The sequence below is a fragment of the Apostichopus japonicus genome, chromosome 15 (assembly GCF_037975245.1).
Source record: "Apostichopus japonicus isolate 1M-3 chromosome 15, ASM3797524v1, whole genome shotgun sequence".
Lineage (NCBI taxonomy): Eukaryota > Metazoa > Echinodermata > Holothuroidea > Aspidochirotida > Stichopodidae > Apostichopus > Apostichopus japonicus.
Genome location: NC_092575.1, coordinates 22,877,726 through 22,902,946, shown reverse-complemented (window position 1 = coordinate 22,902,946; position 25,221 = coordinate 22,877,726). Strand labels below are relative to the sequence as shown.

Genomic DNA, 25,221 nt, shown 5'->3' with positions numbered 1-25,221 from the left:
TGGGGAAAATATACCAAGAAAAAGAAATTTTTAATTTATTTCCCCAAAATTAAAGAATTAAAGTGTCAATTTATTGAGTTTTACACAGCTAGGGAGCAGGTAAATGTAAAAATCTGCAATAATGGTAAAATATATAATATGTGTTGTGCAATTTTTGAATGTCTTGATTTATGTTTATATGATGGTCAAACTGCCATATAAGTGAAATGATACACAAGATAGGACTATGTACAGTATTTGTAATCATAAATATCAGTACATTTCTAACATTTAATGGAAAACAGATTTCATAAATCTTGCAAATGCTGTGCAGTATCTAAACACTAAATATATAGATATATATGTTAGTATATATATGTTATTTTGCATTCTCAAATCTGTTTTGCAAGGCAACATGGTAGTAGAAATGTTGCACTTGACTTTTATGATTGACTATGCAAGAGCCATAAAACAAATTAAGAGTGCTGTAACTGCATATACTCTACACTGTAGGCTACAGTTTCCTCAGTATAAAGCATCCATTATTTATAGTATTGTGTATATATATGTAGAAGGCTTACTGTATGTATGATATGAGATACCCCTATGTGCAGTCAATCCAATAGGCATGTGTGGACAGATGCTGTAACATCGTGGGGTGGGGTGGGGGGGATATTTCAAAACTATATGAAGTTATTGCTTAATTACTGATGAAGGTAAATAAATCATTCTTGATCAGGATCATACAATTTACCTTCATTTATTGTGACTGTTACAGTAATATTATATAAAGGTTATAATAATATTTCACATGAAAAAACAAAACAAAATCAAAACATTTGTTGTGTAAGTCAAATCTGTCTATGTCATCCGAGCTGAATCAACTTTTCATTGAAAAAAAAATATCATGAAAACTTCAGCAATTTTTCTATTTCATGATTAGTGTTAGATGGACTTGCTATAGATCTTAGTTGGACCAGTAAGATTCTATTGGCATTGTCACTTAAGTGTCCCTTTAAGGATGAGTCTATTTGCCATCCCAAACCTTTATGGCGTTTTATTGCAGTTGGATAAACTCATAACCTGAAGAGCCATTTCGATTATAAAGTTGTTATTGTTGATGACTGCAAGAACTCACGTTATGTGTGTGCTTTCGTTAGCAGACTGTACCAATAATTCATCGTAGGAGAGGTCAATAGCTAGTACATTCTGTGTACCATTAGCTTGTAACTTTTCTGTACTAGCAGTATTTCTGAATATTTATATCTTTTCATTTATAAAATTGTGAATGTAGCTGGTTATGATGACTTATCTTTGTAGTTAATTAACATTTCTAACATACTAGAGCAGCGCAGCTCATTCGTAAGTATATAATCAATTTTAATTATGCACCGAGAAAATGCCCAAAATATTGCTTCAGTGAATTTGCGCTGTATTTATCTGATGGAGACTACACTATTTAAATAATAAGGGATATGGATCAGGACAATAAAGTTGTGAAAACTTCCGGCTGGAAAGTTTAATTTACTAACTAGGAGTGTTAGCTCAGTGGTTAACGCATGTGCCTTTAAATCATAAGGTCCCGAGTTTGAGTCACTCGAAGACTAATATATGTCGTCTAGTTACAGAGTTGTTGACAATTCATTATCATGTACGTTAAATATGAATCTAAGAGAGACTGACTTCGGTCACCTTGCGGCTTTGATAAGCCAATGATGGCTCTTTCAGGAGTTCCTGCTTGCAGGATCTAAAATACATACAAACAACTAACTGAAATGATACAAAAAAAACAAAAAAAATTTCTTTAAACGGTTTGACTGATTGCAATTTTATTTATGCTCAGGTGCTTAGTAAACCTTGCAAGGGTTTGGACAACACTAAATCATTGGTATGCAGGTTACATAGAACATCCAATGACAGAATCACTTTATGCAAATGACTGCTTTGAGGAAATAGCAAAATCTGTTCTGTGATAAATAAAGATCTTCCTTTAAGAAATAATTTTTCAGGACTTAACAATACCCAGTTTAAAGTCAGGTTCAATTTTAAGTGTCATATCTCTTTTACAAGTGTCATATCTCTTTTGGTAGAAGTTTTTATAGCCCATAAGTAGCTATATATACATACCTTCACCTTTGCTGTGGTTTTTGCCATTGTGTAGCAACCACTAGAACTTAGTAACACCCTCAAATCGTTCTCCTCACCCAAATTTACCATTTACTTTGATGAATCATGGCCGTCAACATAATACTTGTATCGTCTCATTCCTAAGCTGCTAATAACCGCTTTGAGCTGCGAGGCCTATGGTGTAGTCATTGCATCACATTATTTTTTGCAAATTTTGCTTGATTTCCACTCATTTCTGAATTGAAAATTTATTTCGCAAGGTCATATACTGTAGATACAGCAAGGTGATTGGTCAAACTGCCTATTCAGCGACCACGTGCGGTTTGTCCGTTTATGTATGTATACAGTAGGCCAATAAATTATCAAATTGTATGGTCAAGGGCTGACAACTTGTGACATTTGCCTGGTCATCTACTGGTAACTGTATAGTCTCAGGTGCATAAGATTTGAGCTACAAAAAAGGATTACTAACAGTGCTGAGTTAAATTGTGATATTGTATTGCACGGAAAAAGGGCTTAACCCACATGCTGGTACCACATTGCACATACCTGATTTTATACCCTTCCAGGCTCTCATATTCTTACTTCAACCCTTCTTCCACTCCATACTATTGCTCCATATCTCAAAGGACACAATTGAATCCCTTGAATATGATACAGTGACATAGCTCCCCCTCCCCACCAGTATCCACCCCTCTTGCAAAGGAACTTTTTTTTAGAAAGTTTGAAATGCATGCCAAACCTCCCCCCCCCACACCCTCCATTCCCCCATCTTAATATGGAAGTCTAGCTACAACCCTGATTCAATGGAACTAAAACCTGCTTGAAGGATTGCTTATTACCTGTGATATTTTCTGAAGTAGCATAATCCTCTTATACTTGTCAGAACATCCACTTCTATTACTTATTAACATCTTTGGCTGTCCCTGAGTTAACCGCCCACATTAGGAACCCCTGGCGCCTACAGTACTTTGTACCCATTTTAATCACAGTAGACAGCACTTTCCTCAACCTTGAATAATTAATAGCAATATATACTGCCTCCTACTGTACCTTCGCTATTTCTGTGGTTATTGGCTTCGTTGGGGCTGTGTTCACTTGGTAACACCTGGCTGCCCTGTATCTTCACATTCACGACTCGCCTCTTACCCATCACAAGATCACCTATGTCTGTGATCTGTACCTTCTTGTTACCAGGGAAATTGGAACTCATGAGAGTGGAGGAGGCGCAACTGGTGGTTGCCATGGAAGCGATCTGGTTATGATAGGAGGCTTGTAATTGGCTTAGCGATTGTTGTTGTGAAACCATGGCATGTTGTACATCGTAAACAGCTGATTGAAATCCGTGATCTGAGAAAAATCAAAAGAAACCATTTTTACTCAGTTGTATTTTTTACTTACTTGTTTCAAGTGAAGGCTCATCGAGGGGCATTCATTTAATTGATTATATGAATATTAATAGGTTTAAATTAGTGTTAATTTTTTTTTGTATAACATCAATTACAAAGTGTTCCTAATTAGTGTTTGGTATGGGCTCTATACTCTTACATGTTTTCATGTGGCAATTACTAAAATCGTGTACTTCACATCCACCTCTTAAGTACTTAGTAGTACTTACATTAATTACCAATGCTATAGAGAATTTAATCATTGCCTTAGTAAGAAGGCATACTTGCAAGAGCTAGCTGGTAACTGAAGGTCATATTGTGTTGACCTCAAATTTTAAATAAGCAAGCTAAAAATCATTAAGGATTAAAAATATTGAGGTTCTTCCCTGCATGTTTTGAACTTCTGACCCTCCAGTAACTCTTTGAAGAGAGTTCATTTATCCACTTAAAAGACTCTTCGTAAAGTAAAAATTCTTTGAGAGTGAAATTGAAATACTAGTATTAATAAAAGTTTGAGTATGAGTGACAATAAGGTGACTTTCTAGCATATTTGTCGGCCATACTGATGACATCTAATCAGCCAGTTAAATAAACTTCAACAGCTTCTGTATGACATTTTTCTGTGTGTGAAGTGTGCTAGGCTATAGGTTAGGTCTGCATCTGCCAATGAAAGTGTCAGGCAGAACACAAGGGTTTAATGTTTACTTTTAAAGGAGGCTACCAGATTTCCTCAAAGTATTGACCATCTGTTGTGACACTTGAATGAAAAGAACTAGCAGCATATCGACTCGAGTGCATAGAAAGAGACACTTGTCACAAATAGCATATTTTGAGCAATTTGTTTTCTGGCATATAGAGAGGTCAAAGAAGCCTGGTGCTTTTTAATACAGCAATCTCCTAGAAGACTTTACCTTGGGATAGCTGTTGCAGATAACCTTGATCAACATATTGCTGAAATTCATCTTGTGAGACGCCATCAGTGAGGGCAGCGTTGCCTGCGTGGATCGATCCGTTCGGTGAAATACGCTGCAGTGACGACATCTGATTCTGGGTGTGATCCACCTGCTGGTGGGGGGAGTTTGTTGTGGAATGCAGAACAGACATATGACTTTGTTGTTGAAGATTCTTCCTCGATAACAGTGATGTACTTCTTGAATTTGGTGAGTGATCTTGTAAACCTATCCAGGATAAATAAAAATTAATCGTGAGGTTTCAGAAACAATAAATATTAACATGGAAATGAATTCAGCTGTTATCTGTGGTTAAAAAAAATGATTTTGAGATATGGTTAACCATTTCTTGCAAATCTGTATACTATATACTACACTGTGCACTATATGCCCTCCCTTTTCTTACTGAACATGGCATTTAAGTTGTCTTTATGATTGTTATCTTCTCTATTGTTTACCTCTAGTAATGCTTCCTGCTGATGGATAGGAAGTCCGATGACTTTGATACAAGCCGTGGTGGTGAGCAGTACCTCCTAAAGAAGAATTAATCGGACCAGACGGACTTGGTTTGGTCGAATGAGAAAGGCTGGACATTGGGGGCAACCTCCCAGGCAAGGTATTCTGTGTAATAAATGTACATGAAAACATTGTCGTTTAGTCCACTTTAAATTTTATCAAGAATGTAAGTGTCAACTCCCACCTAACCTTGTTTTAACCTCTCCTCAACACCAGAATTGCCTCACCTTGCATAACCACATCTCACCTCACCTAGCCACGTCTCACCTCACCTCACCTCACCACATCTCACCTCACCTAGCCACATCTCACCTCACCTAGCCACATCTCACCTCACCTCACCACATCTCACCTCACCTAGCCACATCTCACCTCACCTCACCACATCTCACCTCACCTAGCCACATCTCACCTCACCTAGCCACATCTTAACTCACCTAGCCACATCTCACCTCACCTAGCCACATCTTAACTCACCTAGCCACATCTCACCTCACCTAGCCACATCTCACCTCACCTCACCACATCTCACCTCACCTAGCCACATCTCACCTCACCTAGCCACATCTTAACTCACCTAGCCACATCTCACCTCACCTAGCCACATCTTAACTCACCTAGCCACATCTCACCTCACCTCACCACATCTCACCTCACCTAGCCACATCTCACCTCACCTAGCCACATCTTAACTCACCTAGCCACATCTCACCTCACCTAGCCACATCTTAACTCACCTAGCCACATCTCACCTCACCTAGCCACATCTCACCTCACCTAGCCACATTTCACCTCACCTAACCATATCTCATCTCAACTCATCTCACCTCACCACATCTCACCTCACAGCATCTTACCTCACCTAGCCACGTCTCACCTCAGCTAACCACATCTCACCTCACCTCACCACATCTCACATCACCTAACCACATGTCACCCAGACAGATGTCATATCTAAACTGACCTCTCCCCCATCTCCTCATCCCTCCCCTCCTTGTCTTGTTACTTTTCATATCTGACTTATCATAAGTCTGCTTACCTCTGATTCTGATTTGATTGCACATATTGGAGAAGTATGAGATATTCCATTAGTCAGGTGTGATTGTAACCCTGAGAGACTGTTAGCTGTGGTTCCACTGAGAGGATGGTGGGCGATGACTCCAGATTGTCCATCCCCGACAAAAATGGGGGGAACGTTTGAAGTGGCATGTTGGGACTGCATCATCTCTAGTCCTATGGTGAGACAAAGTGCCAGTTAAACTAAGGATAATCATAGTAATGATGAAAGAACTTCATTTTGATTTTCAAAAATATAAGCAAAAAGGAAATGTCAGTTACCACAGCAACTGCTCAGCTTAAGAAAGAGGATACCATCATTTGAAGTGGTCCATTGTTTCTGTTCATAATTTATCTCTTCCCTTAATTTGATAGAACATTAGAAAGTGATAAAATGAAAACTCATTTATTTTAAAATCAAAGATATATTGTTAGAAGGGAAATAATAACAGAAATAACATCATTAGTTTCTAATATACAATAACAATTCTCCTAAAATAGGTGTTTAATGTTAACTGTAGTGAGGAAAGGTTGGTGTCCTTTTGTAATGGTTCGTTGTTAATGCATCAGCATTTTTCTTTTCAAGCCATCACATTTAGGTTTAAAGTCATCACCTAAATTGCATTCTTAATTCATCCCCATCCTTCTCCCGGCCACTTTCCAAGTTTCTATGTTCGAGGCACTGGTCAAATTCAATAAAAAAAAAGATAGGGATGTAATCACCAGCATTGAAACTATGTTTCCATATGAAATCACATGATCTCACATCCAACTTGGCATCAGTGATGGAAAGAAATGCAATGGCACAGGGCTTTTATTTATAATAAAAAATTAAAAATCATATCCAGTTGTCCCTGAAGCAAACTAGCCATCCTTTAATGGCTTTCTGAACAGCAGTTGTCTAATTGCAAAAAATTGATGTACTTAATTTGTAATTTGGTAAATTTGGTAAATTTAAAGTACTTAATTAATGTATGAGTGCTGTCTCTGTAAATGTAAACTGAGTGCACCACAATTAACCTTCTGGATTTAGGTCTGATAAAGGAATAACTCTGTAATAATGACCTCTAGCACATAATATTTTGTACAATATCTTTCCATATGATTGCCACATTGACCAAGTGCATAGTACATAAAGCCTCATGAAGAAGTAACACTTTCTGTTTAAACAGCGTATGCAGCAGGAACAATTTTTTGAATGTTTTATTTTTCTGCAGATTCAGCATATAAAAGAATTATTCACATTAAGTAGCTCTTTCCTATCCTGTCAGAAGAATTCAATGATCCATTTAATCAATTGTTACAATGCTATTGTGTCTTGAAACAATGACATCATACATTGATTAAATCACATTTTGTGTGTGATAGTCGAGTGCATGGTTGGGATGCACTGTAAAGGCATAATCTTTCAATAGTACTGTGCCACATTAACAATGAATGAAATGCATTTAGGTCTCAAAATTTGGGGCTATTTACGCAGGCTAAATGCCAGTAGATTTTGCTGTTTGCCAGTAGATAAAATTAGGGAACTTGGCATTTTCTACCAGTGCAAACTAAATGTTGCTTTTGTATTAATTCAAGGTAAATACAAGAGGGAATTTGATTTAAGCCAGTAGATATTTTATTCACTGTCTTTTATTAGCAAGTGGTTAAAATAGTGAAACTAATTAGGCATATCATTGGATCAGATGAGACTAGTTTAAGTTATCTATTTATCCTCAGGTGTACAAAGTGAAATAAGTAGCAGCTCATAAAAAGAAACAATTTACTGACTTCTATTTTAATTTTATTTTCAGTATTAATATATTAACTATAATATGTTCAAAGCTTGTACAGCATCAAATTCAGTTAATAAGAAACAAAATTGTTTGCAGCCACTCCACAAATCCAGATTCAACCAGGCATGTATACGACTATTTCCATATTTATTTGAGTAGCCATTATATCTGTAAGTATGGAACAAGTGGCAAGCGAACACAGCTGTAGTATTAAAAAAGGATTATTACCGATTATGTTTCTGTTGTAGTATTAATTGCATACAATTTTAGTGTAGTAATTTTGAATTTGTCATATCTCTTACTTTTCTGTTTTATCATTTCTCTCTGTAAACAACATTGACATGTCATCTCAGATTAAGGCCAATTCATTGTAAAGCATAACTCACATGGCAGATATACATTTATAATACTTCATAATTCCAATGCCGCTAGGTTTTTTTATCATTAGATAACATTTTGACACTTTGATATTAAAAAATCTCATGATAATGTTTTTATTTTTTATATTTTTTTGGTCATGTGTTTTGTACTATATATGATGAAAACTGTCAGGGCGAGAAGTTGTTCAGAACAGAGACTTGACTTGAAATTGAACAGCTCAGCAAAGGACTGTTTTAATTTGAAATCCTTAAATGTTGAAGTAGTAAGCAGTTTGTAAAAGATGTTAAAACAAGGCAACTTTTAAGTTAACATTTACCACTGCTGAAGTTATTCCTAATATTGTGGTTCGATACTAAGTTATAGTAATTACTAAATTAACTGCATCTGTTAATCCTGAATGACCAATAGGCCTACTCATAGTGACCATAAAGGAAAGATTTGCAATAGCTTTTCCCATGATGTTATACATCATTGGTCTACTCTGTCTGGAATTTCTTAAATCACAAAACTTTCTTGTGTATACTACTCACCAGACCCCTGTGGATAGGGGACAAGGTTATGAACATGAGCATCTAGGGCAAGTTTGTTCTTAAAAGCTTCCTCTTTCCGCCTGTTGGCAAACCAGTTATACACCCTGACTTCAGTGACTAAGTTGGAACCAAGACCACTAACTTGAGCGGGTGAGACTCCCCTCTGTATGCATTCAGCCCTGAAATTGAGATTTGAGAAAAGATGGATTGAGGTTAACATTTATGTAATTATTAGCAAATATTGTAAGTTTATGAAATATGTTTGCCGTGTTATTTCTTACTTTGTTCTACAGAAAAGTTGCAATTGAGCGGGGGAAAAAGACTAAATCACATTGTTAAATTATTTCTAATTCAGTGACATGTCAAATATTGATTACATTTACAGTATGTGAAGAATTCTGCAGTTGATCAAGACTTACTTTGCCCGAAATTCGTCCTTGTCATTGTTTGAATTTAAAATTGACTAGGTTTTCACATGCTTCTCATGTTAAAACTAAAAGCTGATAATATCAGCATAATCGCTGCATACATTCCAAGAAGTGCAATGACATTGTGAAAGTAACCTAAATGGTTATACTAGTAGAGTTCACACTATTCCCATAAATTTGATTTATTCAAAATAAACAGAAACAATAGTTGTTATGCCTATCTGCAATATGTCTTTATTAAAGCCTATTCTTGTGCCTTTTATTACACTTTCAGCTCCTTGAAAAAGCAAAAAATTAGTTTTGATATATTGGAGACTTTTAAGACCACTGCTGTCAGTCGACGTTGCATTTCTGGAACAGTTTTAATTCCAATAACCCTTTAAACAGCCAAGGTTCATCAATTAAAGTGACTGGACAATGTAGTCTAATGTACAGACCATTTGCTCAGTCCCTCAGTTGTAACACAAAACTTAATGCAAAAGTGTAAAACTTTATGTCCACATATGATATGTTTAAAATGTGATAGAAATTTCATTAAATGATGCACTTTTGTTTTATGGAGTTGGAAAACAAGAGCAGCAATGCTGCAGAAGCTCAGTTAAGCTTCTATTTGAGAAATTTGTTTTGATTGGCAATTTTTCTGAGCAGTTTATCCATTTCTTTGTGTGAAAAATATAAGATATAGGCAGGATAATGGTGTCATTTCCTTTCCTCCCATCACCTTTTTTCCTTGTCTTTCTTAGCAGACAAAATTACTGTCACTACTGTAGGGTGTATCCGAATTGCCACTTGTTAGTCCCCGCAAAAATTTCCCGATATTGTCGTACTCCGGGAAATTTCATTCAATGTGGTAACTTATTTTATGTCATAGATATTTGTGCTTAATTACTAGGGATAAACTATTAACCATTACAAAAACAAAGAACCAATAGTATATGCTCTTCGTGGTATTAATTTATGCAATAACAGAACGAAAACGTATAAAAGTATTCTTCTACTAAATCTGCTAAAATGTTGCGGATATCACGTTTGAATTGTGCTGACCCAAAGTTGCACCCATACGATAATAGGGCGACCTGCCACTTGTTTACAATCGACGTACCACAGAGAAACGTGAAGAGGAGATCTTCAGAATGGACTCCAGCAATGTAAGTCATTCTCTCATGTCGTATTCCACACACAAACTGTGGCAATGTTCAAATTGCAAATCTGCTAAGTAGACCTCTTTACAGAGAATGACATCAAACTAGATATGAAGACTGAATAACAAGTAAATATTTGACTTGAGTCACTTGACTAAATCTCGCAATTGCGAAATCGCTTCCCAAAATGACGGGAAAATTAATATTTTGCTGCTCACACCAAAACGCATAGGCCTACTGGTCATGAATACTACAAGGTTGAAAAAAAAAATTTCATGATCATTGCATATGATCTGTAGCCTTCATTTCATCATAACTGAAAAATCTGCAGAAGGTCCTGTTTGGGCCCTCACGTAACGACAAAAATTTTCAAACGCAAATGACCTTCAAATTTGTCACATATGATCGCACGTTTGCAAACGTAACTCACACAAACCACTGACGAAATTTCAGCCACTTCGAATGAAAAATGACGAAATGGCAGTCATTCAAACACGTTTGCAAAAAGTTACAGAAATTCGGCATGATCGCTTTAGTTATCGCTGAAAGCTTTCAGGTGAGCTGCAAAGTGTTTTGGTTAAGTTATTAGAATTTATAAAACAATAGATTAGCATACATGCCTACAATGAGGAGCCAAAAAACACAGTTTAGCTTTAAAGGAGCATATGAGTAAGCATAGTTTAAAGATGAATATATTGAAAACTGAAATATTACCCTTTGTTGGACTAAAACTGAAATATTACCCTTTGTTGGACTAAGACATACCAAGACCAAATTTCTGCCTAAAGTCATCTTGTAAAGTAAATCTCAACATATTATTGGTAGTTCTGCTATCTAAGATGCAAGCATTGATGGACACTCAATATGTTCCCTGTGTGTCTTTTCCCAGAAACAAACCTGTTCCGAGCCTTGTGTGTCTTTTCTCATCATATTTGATGTGAAAAAGAAGACTAAAAGTGCTTTTAAAAATGTCAATGTAAGTATGCCTTTTTTTTTAATATTGAAGTTTGTTTTTCTGCTAATGTATCAAAGATCATTCACACCTCAAGGGCCTACCATACTCTCAACAATGTCTGTAGTACTTATTATAAATTGCACAGTGGACCTGCACCTAAATCTGGAATTTCACACATCTATCTATCAATCTACTGACTTACGCATTGCACTGTATAACCAATCCCTCTCGTTCTTCTTTGCATGGATTCCGGTTCTGTTGATAAGCATGGTAAAGTATTCTCTGAGATGCAGGCCCCCATTTGAAGCGGTTCCTTCTGCACTTCTTACTCAGGGGTTCGTGTTCTTCAGGTGAGGGATCTAAAGGTATAGCCTGTGGGTTTGTAAATTCTGTGGTGGAATATAGAGAATAAATTGTATACGATTATTTTGTGTCTTAAATTATTTGATCTCACGAAAGAAACAATGATTACAGTGAGGTATCTCGTTTCAAAAACATCAATGCCAACGTACAGTGATGAACGCGTCCACTAAGAAATTAAACCTTTCTTCAAACCATGGGATATTTGTTCCATAAGAAACTTGTTTTTTCTTTTGTAACTAAAGAAAGTTTACTGTTTGGTTAAGCCATTTGATAATGATGCCACACAAAGCACTACCATCATAGTTATTGAATTTGTGACTCAATGGAATAAAATATTATCACCTCAAACCATATCTCTGCTAATATTTGTTTCCTTTGTCCTTTTTTTGGCAAAGAACTTATGCATTCCACAGAATTATGGGAAGGATGAGCTGGAATATAACATTTATATAGCATCCAACTTTGCAAGCAGAGTTAAAGTTTGTACTTTTGTATCTTCTAAGAAGAATATATTAAGAAGATGTTGAACTGTTCCATTAGAGGGATTCATGGTCCTCCTCTTGTATAGCTTCGTCCATGTAGATCAGCCGTAGTAAATGTTTTGAGGCATGAAGTGATCAGACACCCTGCCGCTTACAGAGGTAATTTTAAGCTTCGAAATTTCAGCTGTGTACTTGTATTTTGTTGTCAGTAAACTATGAAGAAAATAACCACATGATGAGTCGGTTGATAATCTTCAGTCAAAGAGTCGCCATGACCTCTGTACCTAGTGTTAGCTCTGTGTTACTACTCTTTAATTATCATCAGCAAATAATATTGGACTGCTCTAAAAAGCCGCTACGATATTGGCGTGTGTTGTAATTTACGAAATTGTGAAGATTTTGGAATTTAGACCTTATATTTTAAGCACTTTTTTTTTTGTGGCTAAAATTTTAAATTCCAGAAGTACGTTCATAGCATGCCTAACTTTGATATAGCTTTCATACTCTACCCACATCAATTGAAGCAGCATGTTGTGTTTGTAACAAGACGCAAAGAAATGAGCAGAAAATGTTCAACATTGTTCTTTTTTCAATTAAGTATCATTACAAATGGTTAATAACTTGAGAAACTTTCTTATGTGTTAAGAAAAACACATAAAGGAAGTCGTAGCTTGATAAGGGAAACATTTAAGAAGAAGTTAAATCTTGCCATTAAGTGGATTATGCTAATCTCTAGTCAATTGGGAAGAAAATATTTCACGTATTCTTAAGGAACCAATGAACCACAATTTGAGGGAAATCTGCTGTCATAGTATGTCAAACAGTAGCTGAATTTTAACCTACACAGGCACTGATCCTCATTAAGTTCACCATGATAATTACCTTGCATTTGGATTTTTTTTTTTTAAAGTGTTTCATTTAATTGTTTGGCAAGTCACCATGATAGGAATTGCGCAAATATAGTGGACTGGTAAATGGAACTAGACTTTCTCTTGTTTTTTCAATTTAGCATTTTGCTCACAAATATTAAAACTACGGGTGATCTTGCGTAATTCAGTAAAGATATTTAGATGTAAAACAAAATGTGATGTAAACCATCACCAATGTGAAGTATAACAGCCCTCGATGTATGTAGCTATTCTCTGAAAGTTCATCATGACCATAGATGTTAAATTTTCATATTTAACCACTCAAAATAGTCACAAGTACCTCTTAATGAATGTTAAAGAGCTCATTTTGGCGTAGTGCGAAAGTGCCACACAGTAGATGCAGTACATGTGTCCACACAGCTGTTAATAGGATGCACTATAAAAGGTTGTTAAACAACATTGGAAAGGTTGTAAAAAGTATACATATTTACTATACACTGAAACTATCATGCAACACAAACAAAACAAAACAGGACACAGTAAATATTCAACGGTGGTTGGCTTCAGCCGCCATTTTGATTCTTTAAAACTTGCTGCCCTTTTTGAAATATAAAGCAGGTTTCAAGGTTAGATTCATGATTTCCAGTCGCATGGCTGATTTTTTCTGCATTATTCCATACAATCTAACAACAGATGTGTAATGTTTTTTCCTTCCGAGGTATGCGATAAAAATTGGAAAATATCATTTTTTTTTAGATGTATTTGCATTTTTAAAGGAGTGTTCACGTTGCTACGTCAATCTTCTATTGGGCACTCCTCGGTCTCTTACTCTTTACAATTATTGTCATGTGTATGTCAAACGTGACTGAAATAAAGTTCTGCGAGTGAATGAATGAAAAGGAATATTCATATTTTTGTTGGCTCAATTATTATTCTGTCATGAAAAGTTGGTTCTGATTAATGCTAAACGTGTTGAGAATGGGTCAAAACCCTAATGTGTGCATGATTGTGCATTCCATTACGATTATGGTAATTAGACTAACTTAGATGATTTTTAACCATGGGATATACTTAGCTCGCATACTAAATAAGCCGAACTGGTGCTTCGAAAAATCCGTCGTATCAAAATCAAATTTTGGTCGACCACTACAACACTAAAAATACTGTAAGAAGTCTTTGTGTATAATATACGTATAATGTTCTCGAAACAGATTCGGCTGATTAGCTACTGCTTATATCTTTTTGGGCAAGACGAACTTTGTGGTATTTACACTGAACATAGCACCGATAATGTCTGTAATTAAACACTAAATCTGCCAGCACTATTGAGTACTATACTAACTGCAAGTTTTGTATTGCACACACTCCCATAAAAGTAACAAGAAAATAATGGAAAATAAAAACCATAAATTTTACTGTTCAGACTGAAGTTCTGCAAGGGAGCTTGGGAAAGTAATTCCATGTCTTGGGTCCAACCTGCATTCCAGTGTAGCTTTATGTTCGTAAACGGTTAATGTCTTTCCTTGAGCATTTGATTAAATAAGAATACATTTTAAAATCAGCGATGAGTTTTATTGTGGAGTTTGGATAATACCTGGGTATATGGTCACGAATTTCCACTATAAGAAATTAACGTGTAATACCTTCTGCTCAGCATTAAACCTCGAAAAGTGTAATTGATAGTAATAATTTCCAACTTCCAGTTCTAGAGGTCTAATGTTATTAATGTTATTACTATATATAGAGCTTTTCCAAAAGTCTGAAATTGTTATTTATTTGTTTTTTAAATAGTGCTTACTGTCACATAAACATAATAGTTTGGTGTCTGTACTCACTCTAAATGTCTAGATTTTATTGCTGTTTAAAGTCCTTATTTAGATGACATTGTTATTTATTTGTTTATTAAATAGTGCTTACTGTCACATAAACATAATAGTCTGGTGTCTGTACTCACTCTAAATGTCTAGATTTTATTGCTGTTTAAAGTCCTTATTTAGATGACATTGTTATTTATTTGTTTTTTAAATAGTGCTTACTGCCACATAAGCATAACAGTCTGGTGTCTGTACTCTTTCTAAATGTCTAGATTTTATTGCTGTTTAAAGTCCTTATTTAATTGCAGACAAATTTAGAGTTTGATATACACAGTCTCTCTAGAGACAATGATTATCTGTTACAAAGGAAAATAGCAGGCTACTATTATCTTATATCTGATTTTTGTTTACACTCTGCTCCAAAATACAAATTTATGTTGAACATTCATACTCATTTGTATGCCAGAGGTGAGAACTCTGTCCTAGTTTGAAGTGTACAGTCTACTAAAAACATTTACACCTGTGACAAAACATTCACATCCCTTCATTTCATGAGGACATGGAGAGTTGTTCTCTTTTCATACCTCAGCTGCCATTTAGGGATGGAACATGTATTTACTTTATGAATAGTGCATCCAGTACCACACTATACTTTTGTTTTATTAGTATAACCATTAGCTTGTAAGTTGTTTGTTAGCTATGTATCTGTAATAATTAATCATAACCAGTGCATAATATTCATATGAACAAAAGCATTTGGTCTTATATAAGATACAATTATTAATATAGTTATTACAAATTATTACTATTATGATGCACATTTCTCTTTTTTTTTTGCTCTTTTCTTTTTTGCTACATTGGTTTTTGAAAATGTTGATAACGATACTGGTAGCAAGCTTCTTTTGTTTCTCTGTGGCCGCCTAATGACAAACCATTTACCACACGAACTTGAGCTCCCATCAGCTGAACTACCACGTTGTCTTATCTTGACAGTCTCCAAACAAAGATTTTTATAAATTACTTCTCAACTGAAAAAGCCAAGTGGTTAATGAGTTCTGATGCCCTCTCCACCAGGTGGGACATTGAGCTGTCAAACTTGACCTTTGACACGGTTCCTATGTTTACTCCGGGGATAAAGGTCATTGTAAGTTTTATTTTTGGTCGATCTTGGGGATCGTATGTCTTGAAATGACTCACTACTTCCTACCTTATGAAGATGACTTTGTCAAAACGTGCGTTACGGCATTCTTTCATGTCAGTAGTTGCAAAAACACATTTTTTGTATCTTTCTTGAGGTCGTTATTAGTTTTGTTTTATTATAATGGGAGTTGTTTAGTTCAAATGAAAAAAAAAGAGATATGGAAACCATTTTGGTGATGTTATTTTAATGAGATAGTAAATAAAAATAGTAAAAAGAAATGTTTTGAATATATTGATAATTGTTTTGCGTATATTAAAAATTACTTGATTGCTATGCCATATCACACTTTCTTTTCATAATAATTCATCATACGCATAACTTGATAATTACAGTACGATTCGTAAGACTTGTCATCGAAACCACAATAGTCAGTCCGTTGCTCCCCTGCCCCTCCAAACGCAGCTGTGAGAATAAGTGCTGTGTGAGTGTATTATTCTTTCAAATTTCTCAAAGTCTTACTTTGTAGAGCTATTATGCGACTATGCGTGATACTGTTAACATATCCTTGAGGTATCATCAAACAACCACTCGAAGTACACTACCAAACTCGACAGTGTCCATTTGCGACGTCTCCAATAAAAAAAATTAAAATAGTACAATTTTATTCTGTGTACAATATTTATCTCATATATAGTTTTCGTAACTTACTGCTGTTTAATAAGTATTTCGACGAGGGAACAAGATTGATACGACTTATTGGTTAAGCCTTTCCTTTTCAACACAGTTTACGCCAATGTGGCTACCAAAGTCGTAAAACCATGGGAGTATAGCTAAAGACTATAAGCGTTGAACAATGCGTTGAATGTTCACATGTGTGCATAGTGAATGGATACTACACATCCCCTTTTGCACGCAATTGCTTTTTCTTGCCAATTTTAATCTCTTAGGACTGGGTCGGATGGATGGTAGTGACTAGCCCAAAGATAAAGCCACATGTAGAACCGCTATTAATAACCGACTTATTGGTCATGGCTAGGGATTGCAAACAGTTCGTTTTCAAGCAATGTCACAGAGTGGTGCCACTTGGAAATTGTACGTATGCACTTCAGAGTTTGTTTACACTGAACAGTCTATTAATATCGAAGCAGGCTCAAAGATGCTCTCCTTGTGCTTATAGCCACCGTATCTGCTAAATTAATTCCCACTCTGCTGCAGTCAATCTGCTAGTCATCTTGATTAAACTTTAGTATTCAAAATCATAGAAAAGTTCTCATTGAATAAGTATATCTCTGCCTGTTTATTTTTATTTTTTACTTTGTATTGTATTATTGCACCCTTTTTTTTCAGGGGACACCTGTGGTTAGAAGTTTACATTTCTTTACACTTAAAGATCTTACATTCTTTACACTTAAAGATCCATGTTAATCTACAAGTTTACCGCAACATTTTCTAAAGAATGAACGGTTTGCAAATAGAGGTCAAATGTGTTACTGTGTATGCCCTTTTGTAAGTGATATTTCGAGTGCAAAATAGTTCAACATTGTCGTTACGACTTTTCATCTGTTCTAGACCCTTTTTTTCAGGCGGTTGTGGTTAGTATATATAGAGAGAGAGAGAGAGTAATGTAAACGTAACAATGCACATGCTGACCTCTTCACAAATAAGTTTATTTGAATTTAAAACAATGACCTCACCGTAGCAGGTGTCTCCAATAACAAAAAAAAATACACGATTCCTTTTTTTTTCATAATAAGTGCACTTTTGAGTAATTGGTAAACAACAGAAAGCCTCTGATAAACATTTGCAGTTGTTGGATTTATTTTACATCTTTTGTGAGGCTATTCATGCATTGATTAAACTGTGAAACGTTTTTGACATTGATTTAACTACTGTTAATATGTTACATTATGATAAACAATAAAGGCTCTACATGTCCTACAAAATTCGAAAGCTTTCACTCACATCTCATTTGAAATCAAGTTTACAAAACACTTCAAACCTGACAATTTATTTACCAGCAATATTAACTATTTGCTGTAAATGTTTAAAATGTTATGATCACCTGTTTCATATAAGTGGATCTGTTTATTCGCATTAAACAATTTTTAATAATTTACTATTTGATATCAGTTAAACAAAAAAAGTAACTTGGCTTACCATTTCAAAGTATCGGGATTGACAAAACGTTATCTAGGGTGACTTATATGCATGATTTTAACTCATCAGGTGTCAGTTCCGTCAGAGTGTTGAACGTATATACACTAATTTCATCATTACATTGAAAAGTAAAACAAAGGATCCGATGTTAACAGCTGGGATAACATTTTGAAAAGAAAACTTATAAAACTACTTTGGTCATATAATTAATAGTCATCTTAACTGTTTTAAAGATCAATTTTAAGATATTGAATTTTCCAGTTCCTTTGATACTTTCTGTCGAAACCGAAATCCATACTAGAGCAGAATAGTCGCGGGTTTTTTCAGATAACAGTGACTACAAAGTTCAGAAGTTTTAAAGCTGTGGATTAGCTCTTGGTATGTGATCATTACTAATGTAACAATAGCGTATGAGCGACAAAAGTTCTCGAATCGAATGTAAACCATAATAATTCACTCTGTTCTTGTTACTCTTTAACATCCAGGAGTATTGTCTTAAGTTAGTCGCAATATTATTTGTGCAATACCAATTAGTAGAGGTTTGGTCAAATTGTCAAATCAACAAACAAACCTCCCCGAGTTACTCAAGTAATGTACAGTTTTTTTTTTTTTTTCATTAGTGTTGCAACTGAATTACAACAACGAACTTGCGTATACTTTAAAAAATTATCCTCTCAGTCGAAACAATTTAACGGGGTTAAAGTTGATAGAACTTTCTGTCGCATGCTTATACGCATCTATTATTAGGCAACGGTTGTGTTGGTATAGCTGTATTTTGGAAATGGGTGTGTCTGTAGTTTTACTTCTAGCATGTAAGATGTTTCTTAGGTTTTTTAACCACGTATAGTTTTTTGTATATTAATACAGTCTCTAAAACACTAGTACTTTGTATTATTCATCACATAACATATAACTGGGGATGTAAAACGAAAACCTTTGAGCCACTCTCAAATCCCAGTCTCCTTACATCGAGATTGTATAACTGTGTGATAATGACTGTTATTTTCAAGTGATTATCACGAGTCACTTCAAACACGAATAGATACTAACATGATCTTGGTCGAATGTTGTTAATCGACCTACCGCACACATGTGCTCTGCAGTGTATCTCTACAGGACAGATTCTACGCATGATCTCAGCCCAAGTGGTCGAAAGTAATATAAGTATATTATATTATGTAAGGAGCGAGTGAACATATGCAAATTTCCTAAACTTTCATCAATTCTATCATCAGTCCTCACAGCTTCCAGTTTACGAATGAAAGAAATTGATCAAACGCAACATGGTTAATAAATGTTGCTTTTGTCTTGGTATGTTGTGTTTGCTTATGAGATGACACATCGTTTCACTGGAATTCGGAACATGTTCAAATATCTTCATAAGTTTAATGTTTGTTTCTTGTTTGACACGAAGTCAAAGGTGGAAACAAATTAGCCCGTTGCACTTTTCTTTGAAGCTGTTATCTGTTACAGGATGTGTACATCGGTTAAGTTTTCTCTCCCTTACTGAATGCCATCACAATGACAGCTTTTCCACGTTACCTTTTCTATGATATCGATAAAATATCTTCTCCAAAATATCAGATAAAAATGGAATTTCTAACCGTAAGAAACCTCAATGAATTGCAAAGGAACCCTTAAGTGACGTTGTACTCAAGTACTATGCAAAGTGATGTAAATTACCAAACTGAGTTACAAAACGGCTTAATAGCCGTTAATTAATGGAATTGGGATTTACCTTATTGCAGTTTGGTCAGGCCCACGTAATAACTATGTATACAGTGCATGAGACGTTTATGTTGCAAAGTATACAAATATGAAAACTTTTATGTGAAATTCTGTTCTGATTTTGCATTTGAATATGTAGATAATGCTGGATGGGAATGTCCTTACAAACTTATAGGCTACATAATGCATTCGCAAGAACATGATTAAATAGAGAATTTTGGTCGTCGTCAAGAAACTTTCTACAGACAATTGATCAATACAGCCTTATTGATTCCCTTTCAAACATATCGTTTCCCTCGGAAACTTGAATTACGAAAATGACAGAACTAAACCAGCATTCGAGGATGTAATGTAAAAATATTTCTTGAGTTTCCAAGTAGATGTTTCCCGCCACCCAAATAGATTAATTAGAATAGATATATATCAAATATGTCGCATTATTGGCGGCATAGATGTTGTCATCTGTACTTATTATGCCAAGGACAGTTATATATGCTATACGCCTTAGTCTACGCTAAAAGGACTTCCTTCGTTAACAACGTCCAGATGTGTTCGTACAGAAAAATATGAATAATGATCACTGGAGTGAAGAAAGTGGATTGTGTAAATGAGATGGGTACCGGATGCTTTTATTGATTTAGCATTAAATTGAACACAGTTGCATGAATTCATCCACCTGGAATCATAATCAGTACCTCTTTCAATGCATAAATATATAATTTCCGATGTAATTATGACGTAATGTATATTTTGTCAGAGCTACAATCTTCGTAAAAACTGTGACACAGTAAGACAGGTTTTGTGGTCAAGTTTAGTGAATGTTCAGTTCAAGATGCTGTATACGTCATATTTCCTACAATATATAATACAATATCTTATTAGTAACTGTATGTCTGACTTTTTTGCGGGAGGGGGGGGGTTGGGGAAGTATACTTTCTGTTCTTTCTGAAATTTCTATAAAAATGTTTATGAATGTACTTACGGTTTGCTACTTCGACTTGTTTTCTGATATACCATTGGTATAAAAGGTTTCTCTTCATACTCTTCATCGGGGTTCCCTTGTTGAGATGTTGGGATAAGTGTGATTGGTTTAACCCAGTGGCATCTACCACTTCTCTTTGGGGGATGTTATGTTGTTGCATGTACTGCTTAATCATCTTGGCAACTTGCCATGGATCTTGCCTGAATATAACAAATGATAAAAGAAAGACATTTTAGTTATACTATATATCATCTTCTCAACGTCATTACGTGATATTTCTGTGACGTCGAAAATAACATTTTTTTTTTTAATTTTGTTTATATATTTATATATAAGTCGGGGCACTGTCTCTCGCAGTGATATCATGACATATACACCCTTGTGACCCTTCTTCCGACAAAGCCCGTTCCAATGACTTGATATATCTGATTAATAATATAACACGTATTGCATTCACTAATTATCGGTAAGTTAAACCTCGAACTACTTGAATAAAAACACAATTTCAACTCGTACAGTACTCAACATCATCCGCTCTTATTAAAGGTACTCTCCTATAACAGCTAACAGGGATATTCTGGTGATTCGCAATATTATGGCGTAAACCTTTTGCGTTTCTGACATGTACGTAGATATAGCTTCGTCTATACTTTGTTTGTTATCAGGGCGTAAGCTACTATTTTCATTAACCATTTACGATAATTAACCGTTAATATTAACATATATGTATAGCACGGGGGAAATACTTCAGATAGTTTTTGTCAAGACCATTGCTGTAGCATTACGAGTAAATTTGTTGGGAAATTGACTCAAATGAGTAATGATTATGAAAACGCCAATCAGCTGTTTTGAAGCTAGATAAACAACAATTGTGTGAATGTTCCTTAAGTAAACTATGATTGAGTGCCATGTCGTTACCATCATGGCAATGGAGCTCAAAATGTCTTCTCCCAGAATTCATTTATATCCCCATTCGTACAAGAAAAAGAAAATATGTTGCAATTTTGGGTGAAGACTTAAATTTATTAAAGAGAACGTAGGCAGCTAAATAAACATTACGAATGTATCACATTACAAGGAGTCATTTGACAAATAAAGATGAGAGCAGGGAACGATAAATAGAGAGAAACAATTAGGTATGAGGCAATCGAAACTGATTTTGTTCCTTGTTATGTTAAAATTAGAACATATTAATTACAGAAATGATATGCTGTTAATTTTTTTTTTAGTTTTTTTTTTTCTAGGTTGAAGGTGAATTTCAGTGTAAAATCCCCCTTAATAATGTACATAAAATCCAGTAACGTTTGCACAAGCTCTCTCGCTTTCCGTGTCCTCTTCAAATTTTGGCAAATCCTCTTTTTCATCTTTCGATCATTTAAGGTATGATTTTTTTTATTAGTACGAGTGAAATTTCCTTCTTTTTTTTTCTCTCTTTTTTTCCCCTTTTGTTTATTATTATATTTTACTGGGTTTTTTATGTTGATATTTTAAGTCAAATTTATCAGTATTTAGGGGACATTATTATAAATACGTCAATTTGTATTCTGATTAACACCGATTACCACCACAAATAACTGTGACAGGTGTACAAATGTTAAGCTGTGTATGCGTTCGAAACCACTAATCACAAATAAACCGCAAAGAAATTATACATTAAATATTGTGTACCATCCGGTACCATTCGTATGCCGGTACTGAAAACCCATTTATTTAGTTAATTTGTTTTTGTAATGAATTACAAATATGCCAACTCGATACTACATATAATTTATCACAGAGCCAACAAAATTAAACGACTATAGTCGTGTTTATGCAACACTCATATATCTACAAATTCCTAGAGTTAATGTGGTACATATCATATTTATTTACATGTCCAAACTTGAAGCTAAATGACATATACGGAACGCCATTTGTTTCGCAATGTTAGGGAAAGCAATACATTTTCACATCAATCGTGATATGCTAGCATTTGTTCGTAAGGTTGATATATATCTAGAAACGAATGGTATCGCCAATAATTGTCTAACCCCCCCCCCCACCCCAAACGGTTCGAACTAAAATTCAAGCGTTCCTCAGATTCAATAACATTGTTATTTTATTATTATTAACATGCTGAAATTGAGTTGTAATATGCTGATGTTACTTCCGAAACGCCTATACAGATATTGAAACATAACATGTTGATTCAAACATTGACATGCTGTTGTTTAATTGTAACATTCATATTATTTTCCCGACATGCTTTTCTCTAGCAATGTTAAACATATGGTGTTTCGGCGACATGTCGGTGCATTTGATGCCAATGTGTGAATTGGTACATATTTGATACATTATGCAATTTATTTTTACTAGAAATGATGGGCTAGTGTAGTACATAATCGATATCACTTCGGCCACACCAAGGGCTCAATATATGAAATTTGCGTGGATTCGGGGTTGAGGGGGGGGTGGGGGAGGTGGATATGGTTATTGACTTTCGCCAATCCATCTGCTATAAAGTTAGGAACAAATATTCTCAAGTTCTGTATTTCTTAAATACACTACGCGGTTCTCTTAAGCTGTTCAAAGGGATGATAGGAATACTGGTGAAGAGCTTTCCACTAAAGTCATGCCGCAAACAATCGTCTCTCGCCTACCGTAGTTTACATTTGGCGGAAAAGTCAAGGCTAAACTAATTTGTATAACTTCTTTGACTAATATTATGCTTGGCGTGTGAATAGCCGGCCAGGTAATATGGTCATAGATCCTGTGCGAAAGGTCAACGCGGAATTTTATCATTTTCAGACGTTATAACATTTCATCGGGTTTGTTTCGTTTGAGTGTTAATTATTACGACTAATGACAAGAGATGCACGCCTTAGACTAGTTTTGTAAGGTCATAAAGAACGTAATCAAATGTTGATCTTTGTCTTTTCGGGATGTTATCTTGAATAGACAGTGACACCAGGAAGAGAAATTGAAAGAGCAATAACCTTACAAACTGTCTTTGAAATTCATTAACGACACTATGAGGAGAAAAGTTGCTCACACCCTTAATACTTCAAGACTGGAACACGCCGTAATCCGACCAATGGGACGAAGGCGTTGAACTGAACCCAACGATGTCGAAAGATCAAGAACGATCAAGGTACCTTAGTAAACCTTTCAGAGAATTGCCAAGTGGCTTGGACCCTCCGTGCTGAAGGCAAGATAGCTTTCTGATCCCAAAATACGTTGGAAGCTTTTGTACGTTTCATGTGACGGGATTCTCCAACACAACTACCGCTCCCGCCTCTCTCTCCGCCTCGCTGGGGCCAGTACAGTACCCACTCTCTCTCTCTTTCATAATATACGTTTTGTGAAAAGTTGTTATAAAATGCAATAGGTATCACATTTGTCGTATCCTTCAAGCTCATGAAGAGGATGCTACAGTCCCATTGAAAGCTTTCTTATTTTTGTTTATTTAGCAAAAAGCTGAATTCGTTTGACTTAGGCGTCTATGCTAAGACGTATGGCCCATATACGACAAATATTACTATTTCGACCTACAAGCACAACTATAACCTACAAACTGTTTGTCAAGAACTGCAGCGCATACTTCTACACGGGGTAGCAAAATACCGTTCGAAAGCAAGTGTAATAATATCATGACATCAAACTACTTCAGGAGTGGTTTCTTTGAAGGGGTGTCGATTTGACACTTCCACATCTGTTTCTTGACCAGTTTTTCTTTCTTTTTCCTTTTGTGATTCGGTTAATTTTCAATCAGTTTCGAGATATGCACTTGAAGGGTGTACTGTAACGAGTTTGCAGTGGTTACCATCATGTTCAGTACCTAATCGTACTTGTTTGCTCCATTTCTGTTTGTGTCCCTTTGTGTCATGTGTACTGATCCTAGGGTTTAGCAGTCTAAAGGCCATGTTTACCGATTCAGTATACCAGCCGGGTTTTTTACTGATAGCTTAGTGGTTCTTTATGGACAAGTATTGCACTACTTAATATGTGAATTGGACAGCTTTATGGTCTTTTGTTCGTCATTAACAAACTCAAATACTAATTTAATTCCCTGTGTACAGTCGCATTGACAGAGAATGTAACAAAACCGAACAACAACCAACGAACAACCTATGTGTATAGCAACACCTCAAGAATCACGTATACACTTTTATCACATATGGCGGAGTATACGTTGTCACGAGAAGGAGAATGTGCCCGCGACATAATACAAAAAGATGGAAGAAGTGAATAGGTATTAATGACTTAAGTAAAAGGCTGAAAAAGACAATGAAACCGATGGCAGAAAATTAAATACAGATAGCTCTCTGGCCCATTTCTGTGTAGAAAAATCAGTTAAGAATATTGTCCATAACACTTATAAAGACCCGGATGTACAATATAGTAATTTTCCTCAGTTACCTATAACATACTTGGGCATTATACATTTCCCTCAATGATTTCAGGGTGTAGTCTATG

General features: G+C 35.4%; 1 protein-coding gene and 1 long non-coding RNA gene across 2 annotated transcripts in view; one reads left to right on the top strand and one right to left on the bottom strand.

Moving 5' to 3' along the window:
- Window positions 1-25,221, bottom strand: part of LOC139980647 (uncharacterized) — a 44,973-nt gene that overhangs the window by 4,768 nt on the left and 14,984 nt on the right. The window contains exons 2-8 of the mRNA XM_071992451.1: window positions 20,767-20,966; window positions 11,433-11,619; window positions 8,706-8,884; window positions 6,000-6,193; window positions 4,903-5,065; window positions 4,406-4,672; window positions 3,160-3,456 (exon numbers count right to left, since the gene is read on the bottom strand). Coding sequence (XP_071848552.1) covers window positions 3,160-3,456; window positions 4,406-4,672; window positions 4,903-5,065; window positions 6,000-6,193; window positions 8,706-8,884; window positions 11,433-11,619; window positions 20,767-20,966 — 1,487 coding nt within the window. The remainder of the gene's footprint in view (window positions 1-3,159; window positions 3,457-4,405; window positions 4,673-4,902; window positions 5,066-5,999; window positions 6,194-8,705; window positions 8,885-11,432; window positions 11,620-20,766; window positions 20,967-25,221) is intronic.
- LOC139980655 (uncharacterized) overlaps window positions 8-25,221 on the top strand; it is a 137,270-nt gene continuing 112,056 nt past the window's right edge. The window contains exon 1 of the long non-coding RNA XR_011797626.1: window positions 8-1,697. This is a non-coding gene — a long non-coding RNA (uncharacterized lncRNA). The remainder of the gene's footprint in view (window positions 1,698-25,221) is intronic.